The sequence below is a fragment of the Mizuhopecten yessoensis genome, unplaced genomic scaffold (genome assembly GCF_002113885.1).
Source record: "Mizuhopecten yessoensis strain PY_sf001 unplaced genomic scaffold, ASM211388v2 scaffold8387, whole genome shotgun sequence".
NCBI lineage: Eukaryota > Metazoa > Mollusca > Bivalvia > Pectinida > Pectinidae > Mizuhopecten > Mizuhopecten yessoensis.
In genome coordinates this window covers 535,308-548,723 of record NW_018407522.1, presented here as the reverse complement: position 1 = coordinate 548,723, position 13,416 = coordinate 535,308, and the positions used below count along the sequence as shown (strand labels likewise).

Below are 13,416 nucleotides of genomic sequence, written 5' to 3'. Positions count from 1 at the left end.
TTGGCCATTTGTACTGAACAACCGAAAACCTCACTGAAGGATTGTATAACGACAGGGCGGCTAGCCATCAGACGCTCACTACATTTCTACTGAGACTTATAATATAATCTCATAAAAATATTATTGTCAGCTGAGATGTCTGTTTGAAAATAATAAAAATTGCGCACTTAATCATGAAATAGCATATGTCTGTATCAAATAATACATAAAATATGAACTTTATTTATTTTACAACAATTATGCAACAATTTATCACAACCTATGTTAATCACTATTATTGGCGCAGGGCGTCTTAATGTGAGAGGAAACCTGAGTACCCAGAGAAAACCCTCGTGGTCGGGCAGGTGCCGCCATACCTTTTCATGTCCGAACGGGGAATCGAACCCCGGCCACCTTGGTGAAAGGCATGTGCGATATCCACTGCGCCAACCAACCACCCTAATAATGCATATGACATACCGTTTATAGTTTTACGCATACTAAAATAATCAAGAAGGAAAATAATTACTTATTTTGCTGCCAATATGCTGTACATTCGTTTTCTTCAGATTTTAATGTTAACTGCCGGCAAATCATGTCAACTTAAGAATGCCTGTCCTTCTGCATGCTAAACACTAGATAACTCCACTGTACTATTTCGTATATACAATAACCTCCCCTTAGCTTCATTTCGAAATAACCTCTAGTGCAATTGGATAAAGACACTTCCGTTGACACACTATCACAAAAATAAGTTGAAGTGAAATATTCGAATCCTAGGCACGTATTTATGAAACCATTCTCAAGCTCAAACATGAGTTCTGTGCTCAAACAAGCCTTTTTGTAACTCACTTAAATCATTTAAAACACTTAAAAAGGGGGGAAAAACATTGAAAACAGTATTCGGCTTTAAGTTTCTTCAATTGGTTTTTCCAAATAGTTGAAAAAATAAAATGTTTTATTAACTTCTTACTTAAACAGGAAATTAGGCTTGAGCACAAAATCCATGCTTGACCATGAGAACGGTTTATTGAATACGGGCCTTGCTCTGGTTTATGACATACAGAACAATGTTTTTATTTGAATTTAATTTAGATAGAAGATAAAAAAAACTCTGCTTAAGGATCCCCGTACCAAAACCTTGAATCATAAATTGACCAATGGACGCAATCAAGTCAATCTATCGATTATACTATATTACACAAGAGATTCCATGGCACAGTCCTATTGCAGGTTTAGAAAAAGTTAATGAAAAAGATAATACATGCACGAACAACTGCAGTGGAAATATCTAAAGCTATGCCTGCAGAGGGACACAGATCCCTAAGTATTTAAATAGTATCTTCAATGCATCTTCTTCACATTGCGAAAAAAAACCGAGTTATTTATTTTTATTTTCAGGCAATATTCAATTCATTTGAAACAAATATGTCTGATCAATTACTTCTGATTTAAACTAAATTTTACGTTATTGTGTAGGTAAACGAAAATTATATGTATCGCCAGATTTATGAAAAACAAAATATGCTAACAGGTATATGCTGAATATGTAAGTAAGCTTAACCTATTATTCAGATAATTAAGGAAACTATGAACACTCAATTAACATAGATTAACTAATATTTCCATATTAAACATATCTAGTCACCAACATAGCGAATTTGACTGGCACGTAACGGTCAGAGGGCACGTGACACAGAACACCTGTCATCGTAATAAGACACTCCAACATAATTCGGCAGGTCACTCTCCTCTGGTTTACCTCGTAATTGCTTTGACCTGTGAACCACAAATATTGACCGATGACTTATGAATCATGATCTATGTAAAATGACCAAATATCAGTGAACCTGGATCCGTGAACCGTGAAATATGACCGATAACTATTTGTCTAGCTCTCGATCCTATCCACCTGGTCTAGATATTATTGTTCTCGATATGATGAACAACTGACAAGGCGATGATGGGCGATGATTAAATATGATGATTACGTTGATATATAAGTATACTAATTAGCCTATAACGCTCTTAATTAATCATATTATTTCGGTAAGCTGTCAAAAACCTTCTAATTAAGATCAAACCTATTTTAATACAACCAATATTACAAAATCACTGTGATTAAACGAAAATTTGTATTTGAAGACCCCTATTCTCACCGACCTTACATAATTTTAATAGATAATTTCTTAGATGAATCGGGTTTTTTGAAAGGGGAATAAAAATAAATAAAAATAAATAAAATTTAAAGAAAGAAAGATTATTATTCTGAACGAAATAAGGGGAGGTTAATGAATATAAGAAAAATAAGAAAAGTGAACTATCGTGGAATTTTTCAAGTGTTTTGTTTGCAGTGGGACCAGGATCTGTAGAGGAAGCTAAGTAATAGAAAGTCCATCGCGAATGTTATTTATAAATTAATGTCGATTGCCTGTGATATAAGAATGTTATATAGCAATTCTATTAGAATCGACATACATTGAGGAACAGCACATGTTGAATGATATTATTGATAACATGTCGTGGAAAATAGGCAAAATATGCATCACTTGAGTACAAAACATCGGTAATCAACGTTGATACAAATAGGCGGCATGATGGATCGATCTATGTCAAAAAAACATTTAAGAGTCTCGAGAGCAGTGAATCTTCAGCGTCGTTCAAGATCCTTATCCATATGATAAAAGAGATGAAATATGTAATTTTGCACAGAACATAACATTATCAGTATACAATGTATCTAAATGTGAAGTTAACAGGCACGACAATGTTGTTATCACGCATGAAGAACACTTGGTATAATTTCAGTTTTATAAGACGATAAAAGATATCTTCCTCGATACTCCAGAGATAACGCCCACTTTTGCTCTCTGCACTCCTGGAATATGTAATGGACAGATCGAATACTCAGTTTGCATCTCCTTGTTGATGAGACGAGAAAACTACTTTGAGCCTTTGATGAACATCAAAAGAATCTGTCGGTCGCGTAGCGGTAACATTGACTGGCTTCGAAGTCGTTTGTCACTTTTCGTTAATCTTAAAAGGACAGGTATCAACACAGTGATTGGTCAGGTTGTTTTAACTGAGACCAATCAAATAGCTTACTGTATGCAGTCGATTTTGCTATGACATATCCATGGGAAGCAGAAAGCGAAAGTGAGCGTAACCCCTAGAGTATCGAAGATGAAAAGATATAGACTAACTGCAAAGTTGATAATTCTAAGAGAGTAGAACACTATTTAAAGGGTGACGAAACGCACCGTTTGACCCTGGCGATTTGGCTTAAGTGGAAGATGATTAGTTAAGAGATCCAGGCACAGAAGTAAAAGTTTATAAATAGTTAATTTGTATATCGGTAATCGCCTCAACGGTACAGGAACCGTTATGTAATTTCATTCATTTTTTAATTTGATGTCTTTCTGTACTGAGATGGTAGGAGTTCACATTCGTAAGAAAAAAGTCAACAACCTTCTCAATTTACAATGACAGTGTAATACACTTGTCTGAACTTCTGGGATTGGTTACATACTTAATAGTACATTTTTACCGTATATATGTGTTGGTGACGTACGCGTATGCGATTTTGGCTACTGATTTTTTTAAATCAAGACTATATTTTTGAATTTTGATTTGTTTAGCTCGATACTAATGCAATCGTATAAGTACGTGGTATTTTGTGGTACTGGTATGTATAAAATGTATATATTTCGCGATTTCATCATGACGTCACCAACCAAATTTAGTAACTCCTGAGAGACACCTGATATGATTGACGTAACTAACTTTAAGTTTGCTATGTCATTGTGTGATTTAACGATGTTGGAACCAACTCAATAGTAATGAACTGAACGTAAACTTATAGTACCAAAGTAAATACGGATTAACTTTTCTAACAATACATCCAATTACGTCATATGCTCCGAAGTAACGAGTTCCCACGCATGCTATCAGACACCGCTGTTTGTTTGATAATTTATATTATTAATCTTTAAAACCCTGTTGCAACGACTACGTGTAATATAAATGTTCATATATTTTGTATGTTTCTACTGGTACATAGATATGTTTAAAGTTTCTGTCATCAATTTTTGCACTGGGAATGACATAACATCATATTCTTTTTGCGCATGCCTGAAGCGCCAAGACCATGTGAGATGAACATATAAAAATATCGCAATTATCTGTGAGGTATCACCAGACAAATTAATACATCATTTCCACACATTAAGTTGATTACAGAAGGAAACATACACCATTAAAAAACAGCAAAGTTTATATCACTGTTGGAGGAAATACATCATTTAAATGTAACTGACTGCCATTACTACACTATACATACTATTAGCGCGGCTTTGTGTATAATTAAAACAAGATTTATTTCACTAGCGTTGATGTATCTGTAGTAATAATTATTTTGACGGTTAAAAGCAGATCATGAAGAAATAATGCGGCCCTCCCTTGCCACCTTGGCGACAAGTGAACGAATGTAGGACATGATTTACGCCAATGCATTATCGCTGATCACTGTATAGTGACGTCATTGTTATGTACTTTATATAAATTACCCGCAGTTCCATTATTACCTGTCACGCGCAATTCTCAAGAACAAAAAAAAATATTGAATGTTACACTGTAGATAACAAATCACTGTGACGGTACATAATAACTTTTGTTTTTCTATGATATATAATATCTCAAAAGCAAACATTTCTTATCTGAATCGTCATTTATTTGAAATGCACAGAATGATCTGTTCACGGAATGAAATTGTTTTTTATCGTTCTCTCGCATTGCTCACTCTACATTATTGATACTAACAGGACTTTACAATATCACCATGTTTAGAACAATCAAATGTTAGCTTTTATGTTTTGGTATATAGTCAATAGTATTAACCGCTATGTGATATAACGAGGAATGGAGAATATCGAATATTACGAAAATGTATCTGAGGGGAGAACATCATATTTCAAACGAAAACTATTGAAATTAATAATCACTAGAAATGCGTATTAAGTTAACAAATATTTGAATATATTACGTCTGTCAATGGAGTAAGAAAAATATTCCTTTCAAAAATCATATGGCAACTTAAATTTACATCGTACGACACGTTTGGTTGATACAGATCTAAACAATTAATATCCATGTCTTTTTTTCTGACGTCTTTAATGTACAAGAAAATTAAAGTTTTGTTGTGTCAGACAATTTTAAACCAGTATTTCATATTGATCGTTCAAAAGACACTTCAATTGACAACGTCATAGGTCTATCGCGGGGATTTATAGCCAGCAGAGTCAGCCATCATGATGCGTAACAATGCATACTAAAAAAATACATTGTACGTGTCAATTACTTCCTCCTAAAATATCTCATGTTTAAATTGATCCCTGAAATTTTTCCTTTTTTGCGATATATGCATCATAGCGTTTGCGATAATGTTTCAGCGTGTGCATATTTTGCAAAGTTTACCAAAAAATGCAAATCAAACCTATTTCTACATAACTTTGGTGGTCATTTTTGTCGTTGATAAAGAAATCTAAGATCTAAGACTGTCTGGCAACATTACTTCCTGATATAATACCGTTGAGTCACAGACAATACTATACATAGATATTTACGGTTCTACACAGAAAAATCGTACCGAGAATATGTCTTTGCCTTCCCGGAGCGCTATCGCGATTGCGTGTATTCCTGAGTAATTGGGCTAAAATGCCTGCTTATTTATACACAGATGATCGGTATAACAGTTGAAACTTAATAAACGCGACCTTGCGACAGAGTAAAGATTGTGTATAACATACCGACGTAGCATCAACAAGTCTATGCTATGTTCATGTTACCTCTATCCCCGCATTAAAGAACGCATCAACGCTTCACAATACATTAAGAATCACAGTTTATCCATTGTGATTCCTAATGGAGAGAAATCTTGGTAGCATGGATTGCCAACAGAGCTACTCAGAACACTCCTGTGTAACTTTAATGTCCCTAAATCCGCATTCCCACTTCAAAAACTGGCATCCAAATTGCACATCGAACCATGTGAACATCACATTTGAAAGGCTTACGTTAGCCGTTTGAACATAAAAATTCCTAAAGTGCATTGATAACGGTAAGAGATAAACAACTACAGAGATGGCTGCCATACTCCCACTTGTTCTGAAATAGTTCACACAGTTGAAGGAACAAAGATAGATATGTAACGACAGATATGTGCTTGGATATGCCTGTAAAACCTTCTGGGTAATAATGTACAGAAACTACCTCTTCGTAAAGACCAGACAGGGAACCATTGCAAAGATGACACTCAACCAGAAGTCAAGTTTCCCATATACCTTATAAAACAGTACTTTCAAAAACGATTTGTTAAAGAGGATATAAAATAGAAATAAACTATTGAAAGTTTGTATTAACAACAAAATTATCGAGACTGAACATCAGATCGTTTTTGAATTGTAATTAAAATTAAACACTTTCTTGTTGTTCTGTAAATCGATTCCATTTCGCAAGACAAGTATACTCGAAGCGGATCGTAGAGAGTCAATTGCAAATTCCAATAGCTAGCATTTTTTTCCTATTAAATAAGATAAGATTAGACGCGTAATATTTTGTTTTCTGTTTCCGAATTCAAATATTTGCTTAAATGAAAGTTGTTTGCAACAGACTTTGTAAATAATGAAATGTTATACAAATCCATTACGCCATTCTTTCACGAAATAATCATTGTCAGTTACATGGTGTCGACGATTCCTAGCTTAAGGACGCCATTTCATAATCGGTTTTCCTAATTGTGACGTCAGAAAGTAAAATTAAAGGAAATAAACAAACTCGAAATTGATAGATTTGTTCCGATGATCATATAAATTATGATTATAAAATCCATTTATACGTGTTTAATAACATAAGAGTAAGGAAGTGATTCGATCACAAATTCAACAAAACAAGGTTCAAATATGAATAAAGGAAAGGTTGCAATTGGAAAAGAACTTATAAGGTACACTATTGATACGTGAATTACCAATATGTGATATCTGAGAGATACAGGCTGATGAGGAATATGGACAACTGTTATCGTTATGATCATGATCTCTTGGGCAATATTCTGCTTTTTATTGTGACTTTAAAGTTGAAGTTATTTTCGTTAGTTCGCAATGTGATTTCGTAGTCACTATCTGGCTTTCAATTTAATCACGAGGACGTGACATTACTCGTATTTCACATAGATTTGCATAGCGGTGTCGTCAATAAATTAAAAGGCGTTTACCTTTCCAGAATATCTTGTATAATGGTCAAATCGATGTAACCTTTCCTTTTCTCACTTATCTGTTTCAACTACGGGTTTGTTCACAAGCCGGAAATCCCTCGTTGTCTGTAGTTCAATAACAACTGTCCTATATAGGTATTCCTTATTTCGTTTTGATAGAAATAGTATCGGGCTTGATATTACATTAGCTACTTAAAGTCTTTACTGTTGTCTTGATCGTGTGCTTTGATTTGAGATCCCTTCAACAGTTTAATCACATTAAAGGGTTGAATAATTTTTATTTCACACTGTGATATCTAACTAGCATTTCATAATCCGAAGGCAGCAGCACAACACTCTATCTGAACCCATGAATCTAACGTAAGGCTACCTAACCAGAGATGCCAAAATAGACAACTTCAAAAAACAGTATAATATAATAGATAAGCAGATAAACTATGTGGTCAAGAAATAAGAAAGCAGATCATTTTGTTCTCTTCTGTAAAAAGAGGGCATAGCTGAAAAAAGCCGATTCTGCAGGGAAGGAATACCTTTTTTTGTTTCTTATAGGCAAATATTTTGATACGGAAAATCCATTCTTTGTCAAATGTCAACTAACCTGCTTTCTTAAAGGCATATATCCTTTGTTTAACCAATCACGATGCAAACTATCTGAAATTACCAATAAAGACACCGCAAAAGAGGAGGAGCATTTCCTCAATATTTCACATTCGTCAATATACAAATAATTAATAGGACAGTCACAACATATCGGAACACTGGTATATTGATATTCAAAGGCATATTGTATCGTATAGCAATACAAAAATGAAATATCATTGCATCGCATTATTTTTCAAAAGTCTTTGTAATGTATCCGCTAGGTGTTTTACCTTTGTCGAATCCTACACATTCTAACTGATATATATGCTGAGTACTGTTGTACACAGGCTTTTGTTAGAATCAGTTAAGATTTCCTAAACAATTGTAGATTTAACAAAGAATCTTAAATCTTTGTGATCATTTGATAAATTGTTCACTTTGATATCTTTCTGAGAACATGTTTTTTTTTAAATTGAGCACATTTTTCCTATGACATATATATATATATGTATATATCGGGATACATATTGCAATACAATCGTTCTGTATTGCAATATATCGCAATACATTCCAGGCGCATTGTGTCACCCCTAATAATTAATATATAGAGGATACATAATAGTATATCCAGTAATACCAAATATATTTCACGAGTGGGGATAATATTTTGAAAGGTAATCAAATTATTAGTCACATCAGTATATGAAAGGATGTTACCATCTCATTTGTCAGTGATGTGTATTTATGAATACAAATGTTTGCGATAGTGGTCCATGGAAATGAATATTTAAATTGGAATGCTGCTCGTCAAAGAAAATATGCAGGAAGTATGCTGTGTAACGCTGCTAAAACCGAACCTGTGACAGTTGTGTGTTAACAGTGTCACTATGTATACACTAGCATTATTAAATAGAGCAATAGTTATTAAAAATGTGATATTGGGTGTAAAGTTGCCTCGGGCAACTTCTGAACATATGTCACAAGAATCAATAATGCATAATGGATTAGACATTCTAATACACATGAACTTTATGACATTTTACGACTTAACCTATTATATAAGAAGCTAAACAGAAACTTTGAATTGTATGATGAATCGTTATTACACATAATGTGTATCAGTTCTCCAATTATTATCTACTTTAAAAATAAAACCATATTAAAAATTATATTAATTCCGGGTCGTTGCATTTCCTTTCCTCAATACCAACATCACACCCTCCTTAAAATATCTCGTTCTAATAATAGTTACTTCAACCATTCCTATATTAAAATGTATAAGCTACATTGCTTTCTTTATGAACTAATGAAACTTGTATCTGCTTCAAGGATTTATTGCAGTTGAACTACCCGTCCAGTGAAATTTGCCCCATCAGACTGCTGGTTATTCCAACATCCTTTGGGATCCAGTATAATGCTGTAAACTCATTTCTAATGAAAACTTTCAGAAGCGACATGTATATTCCATCATTCTCTCCAATATAACCGAAATATATTGTGCGACATAGCAAGTCAGATCAGACAGGTTAATCTGAATAATACGTTGTGTCTCACAGTATGTCATATACATATAAGACAGATAAAGCCGGTCACCAGGATGTGTCTCACAGTGCGTCATATAAGAAAGATAAACCGGCCAGCAGGTTTTGTCTCACAGGGTGTCGAATAAAACCGGTTTATCCGGCCAGCAGGTTTTGTCTCACAGGGTGTCGAATAAAACCGGTTTATCCGGCTAGCAGGTTGTGTCTCACAGGGTGTCATATAAGACAGAAAAAAACCCGGCCAGCAGGTTGTGTATCACAGGGTGTAATATATAACGGGTTTACCTGGTCAGCAGCTTGTGTCTCACAGGGTGTAATATATAACGGGTTTACCCGGCCAGCAGGTTGTGTCTCACAGGGTGTAATATATAACGGGTTTACCTGGTCAGCAGGTTGTGTCTCACATTATGTCATATACATATAAGACAGATAACCCGGCCGGAAGGTTGTGTCTCACAGTGCGTCATATAAGACAGAAAACCCCGGCCAGCAGGTTGTGTCTCACAGTGCGTCATATAAGACAGGTAAACCCGGACAGCAGGATATGTCTCACAGGGTGTAATATAATACGGGTTAACCCGGCCAGCAGGTTGTGGCTCACATGGTGTCAGATAAAACAGGTTAACCCGGTCAGAAGGTTGTGTCTCAAGGGTGTAATATAAAACAGGTTTACCCGGCGAGCAGGTTGTGTCTAAAGTATGTAATATACATATAAGACAGATAAACCCGGCCAGCAGGCTGTGTCTCACAGTGCATCATATAATACGGGGTAACCTGGCAACAAGGATGCGTCTCACAGGGTGTAATATAAAACAGGTAAACCCGGCCAGCAGGTTGTGTCTCACAGGGTGTCATATAAGACAGAAAAGCCCGGCCAGCAGGTTCTGTCTCACAGTGCGTCATATAAGACAGAAAACCCCGGCCAGCAGGTTGTGTCTCACAGTGCGTCATATAAGACAGAAAACCCCGGCCAGCAGGTTGTGTCTCACAGTGCGTCATATAAGACAGGTAAACCCGGACAGCAGGGTGTGTCTCACAGGGTGTAATATACTACGGGTTAACCCGGCCAGCAGGTTGTGGCTCACATGGTGGCAGATAAAACAGGTTAACCCGGTCAGAAGGCTGTGTCTCAAGGGTGTAATATAAAACAGGTTTACCCGGCGAGCAGGTTGTGTCTAACAGTATGTAATATACATATAAGACAGATAAACCCGGCCAGCAGGCTGTGTCTCACAGTGCATCATATAATACGGGGCAACCTGGCAAAAAAGGTTGCATCTCACAGGGTGTAATATAAAACAGGTAAACCTGGCCAGCAGGTTGTGTCTCACAGGGTGTCAGATAAAACCGGTTTATCCGGCCAGCAGGTTGTGTCTCACAGTGCGTCATATAAGACAGATAAACCCGGCCAGCAGGTTCTGTCTCACAGTGCGTCATATAAGACAGGTAAACCCGGCGAGCAGGTTGTGCCTCACAGAGTGTCAGATAAAAAAGGTTAACCTGAGCAATATTGCCAGTCGACCACAGTGTCAGAATACATAGGTTTTTAAAATGTTTTTTTCTGGATTTGGAAGGAAACGTCAGGATGTTTACCTGTATTTGCATGTTTACCCCTAACTCTGATAACGTTTTTCGCAGTCATAGAGCCACTTTTGCCATATGTTCGACATCAAGAGTTTTCATCTCTTCGCATATAAAAACATTATATTATCATTACTGCGTGTGGCATTTTTACCGAAATTTGATCTAAAACCCTAAAACGTGTAAGAGTACACTGGACAGCTTAGTTTAGGTCAAAATGTAGCTGTAACACATTCTCAAGTCACTGTGTAAAACATATCTCGAGTATAGATAAGGATATTATCAACTTTTAGTGCAGCTGTACATGTACAGAAAAACCTGGTTTAGTATTCCTAAAGGCCATCTGATATAAAATTGATTCCGATAACCAATATTTTGTGAACCATACCGAAAACAGATTCTTGTTCTAATATGTACACAACCTCTCATTTTACCAATATACTGAGTACCACATGCTGTAGGATGATGCCGTTATATAACTTAAGTAGACATATTTCATGCTATGTACTTTTCTTGCTTGCGTGGGAGATGTCAAAAGGGATGACATATTTTTCGTTGACTTTTCGTTGCAAAGCATTTTTGTCAATTCCTTTTAATTTATGCTCGATATGTTTTATTGTGAAATAAATAAAGAAGGAAATAAACTGGTTAAATAAGTGCTACCACAACATACAATCTTAAAGAACGGGATATTTTAATTTATTCCTCTTCTAGGAAACAAAACTACTTTACTTCGACGTAATATGGGTTTGTGAAATCCCTCATTTTTTTGTTGTTTTTCTTTTTCTAATTGTCTATTCATTATTTCCGGAGCTCATATATATCAATCAGTTGTAATACTATAGTTTGACGCCCTTTTTAACCTAACAATCGGATCCTGCTTTAGGAGGCGTAGTTATTGAGTGGGCAAAACTGATGGTTACAACGTCGTTCCAAAACAACAAGAGATCAAACTTGTAATTTAAACAACTATTTTGTTGACCAACATGCATGTACGTGAAAATGCTTATAACTTAACGCTCTTCAAAATGAAAAATGTAGAAAGGGTTTTTTCGTCCCTTTCTGCTTGTTATTCTGATACAATAGCAATGTCTTTGCTCTAACTTTTAGCGGTTGGATATTTTCGAATAATCTCACTTGTTATTTACACAACGATCAAAGGCGTATAGCAACCACTATTGAGACACGCTGTTAATTTATCAAACCAAAAATGTATTTTTTTCAATAAATCAAGATAGCAGTTTGTGTCTTCAGGTGATATTTAGCGTTCATAAATACCCAGGGAACATTTTGCAATCATTTATACAAAATCACCGCCAAAATAAAATGATCGCATCCAAGTTTTCTGTCGTTTTTACATAACGTAGTATTCGTTAAATACAATATCATGGAACTTTATTTCTTTTTATATATAATATGAGACATAATAACTCAAGGCAGAAACTCGACTTATACACTGTGAATGTGGTTCGGTTAACGAGAGTGGGCAGTTCTAGAATGTAAGCCAGTTTGTCCAGCAATATAGGTATGTTGTCCACACAGTACATTATAAATGATATATCTTGCCAATGCAAAGTTGAGACAACATTAAATAAAACTATGTTTGTATTATATGGGTTATTTTATTTAACATCTATATAAACAAGAACCGGTATACAAATATCGCAGTATATATTTGTATATCTGTTGTTGTTTTCAGCGTAACATTGACACATCGTCGTGTTATTTGTTATAATCATTCATCAGTATGAGTACTAGATATATGCCTATAGCTGACTGCTATCCACACATGTTTCGGTAGCAAAGGGAGAATCAATGCTTGCCACATCATTGTTGTGTCAGTCGTTTTTTTGCTCTGCCCATCTCAAACATAACAGGACACTAGTCAAATCTTAGAGAGTATTACCCAGCATACAAGTAACACGAAACTCAAAGTAAGTCTTCCATTGTTTCTTTAGTGACATATTTATAATATAGTCAGCTATACCATTTGTTAATACCGATATGATTATGAGCTGTATGTCGATAGAGTAATAACGAAATCAAGTCCCATTCTGTTAATGAAAGGGAAAAAAGATATCAAAACTATCAAGACATGTCGAAATAAAATGGAGTTTTCACTTACCTTGGGCGGCCTATGGATTGTAAATGAGGACAGATTGGTATGAGGCTCGTTATAAACCTAACTAATTTTAATACCTTGTGCATGTAAATATACGTCGTTAATCATTAGACAACGCCCGCATGTCATATGTTACGTGTTCCGCGCCGCTAGTCCTACTGTTTAACATCGTGACGCGTTGTTTGTATTTCGAACAGTCAAAGTTCTAAGAAAAACGTTCAATTGTTTTACTGGATGAAAATAAAACTGTTGAAGGGAGAATTTCTTATAGTTAATATATTAAAATGTCACGACGTGCTATTTGTATTAACGACATACAATGTCAATGAAAAAATCTAGATGCT

General features: G+C 35.4%; 2 protein-coding genes across 2 annotated transcripts in view; one reads left to right on the top strand and one right to left on the bottom strand.

Annotated features, from left to right (window-relative positions):
- The window catches only part of LOC110455859 (EGF-like domain-containing protein 2), a 45,244-nt gene extending 32,071 nt beyond the window's left edge, over positions 1–13,173 (bottom strand). The window contains exon 1 of the mRNA XM_021506269.1: positions 13,076–13,173. Within this exon, the coding sequence (XP_021361944.1) occupies positions 13,076–13,158 (83 nt within the window). The 5' untranslated portion in view covers positions 13,159–13,173. The remainder of the gene's footprint in view (positions 1–13,075) is intronic.
- Positions 12,827–13,416, top strand: part of LOC110455860 — a 35,107-nt gene continuing 34,517 nt past the window's right edge. The window contains exon 1 of the mRNA XM_021506273.1: positions 12,827–12,884. The gene's annotated coding sequence lies outside the window, so the exon portion shown is untranslated. The remainder of the gene's footprint in view (positions 12,885–13,416) is intronic.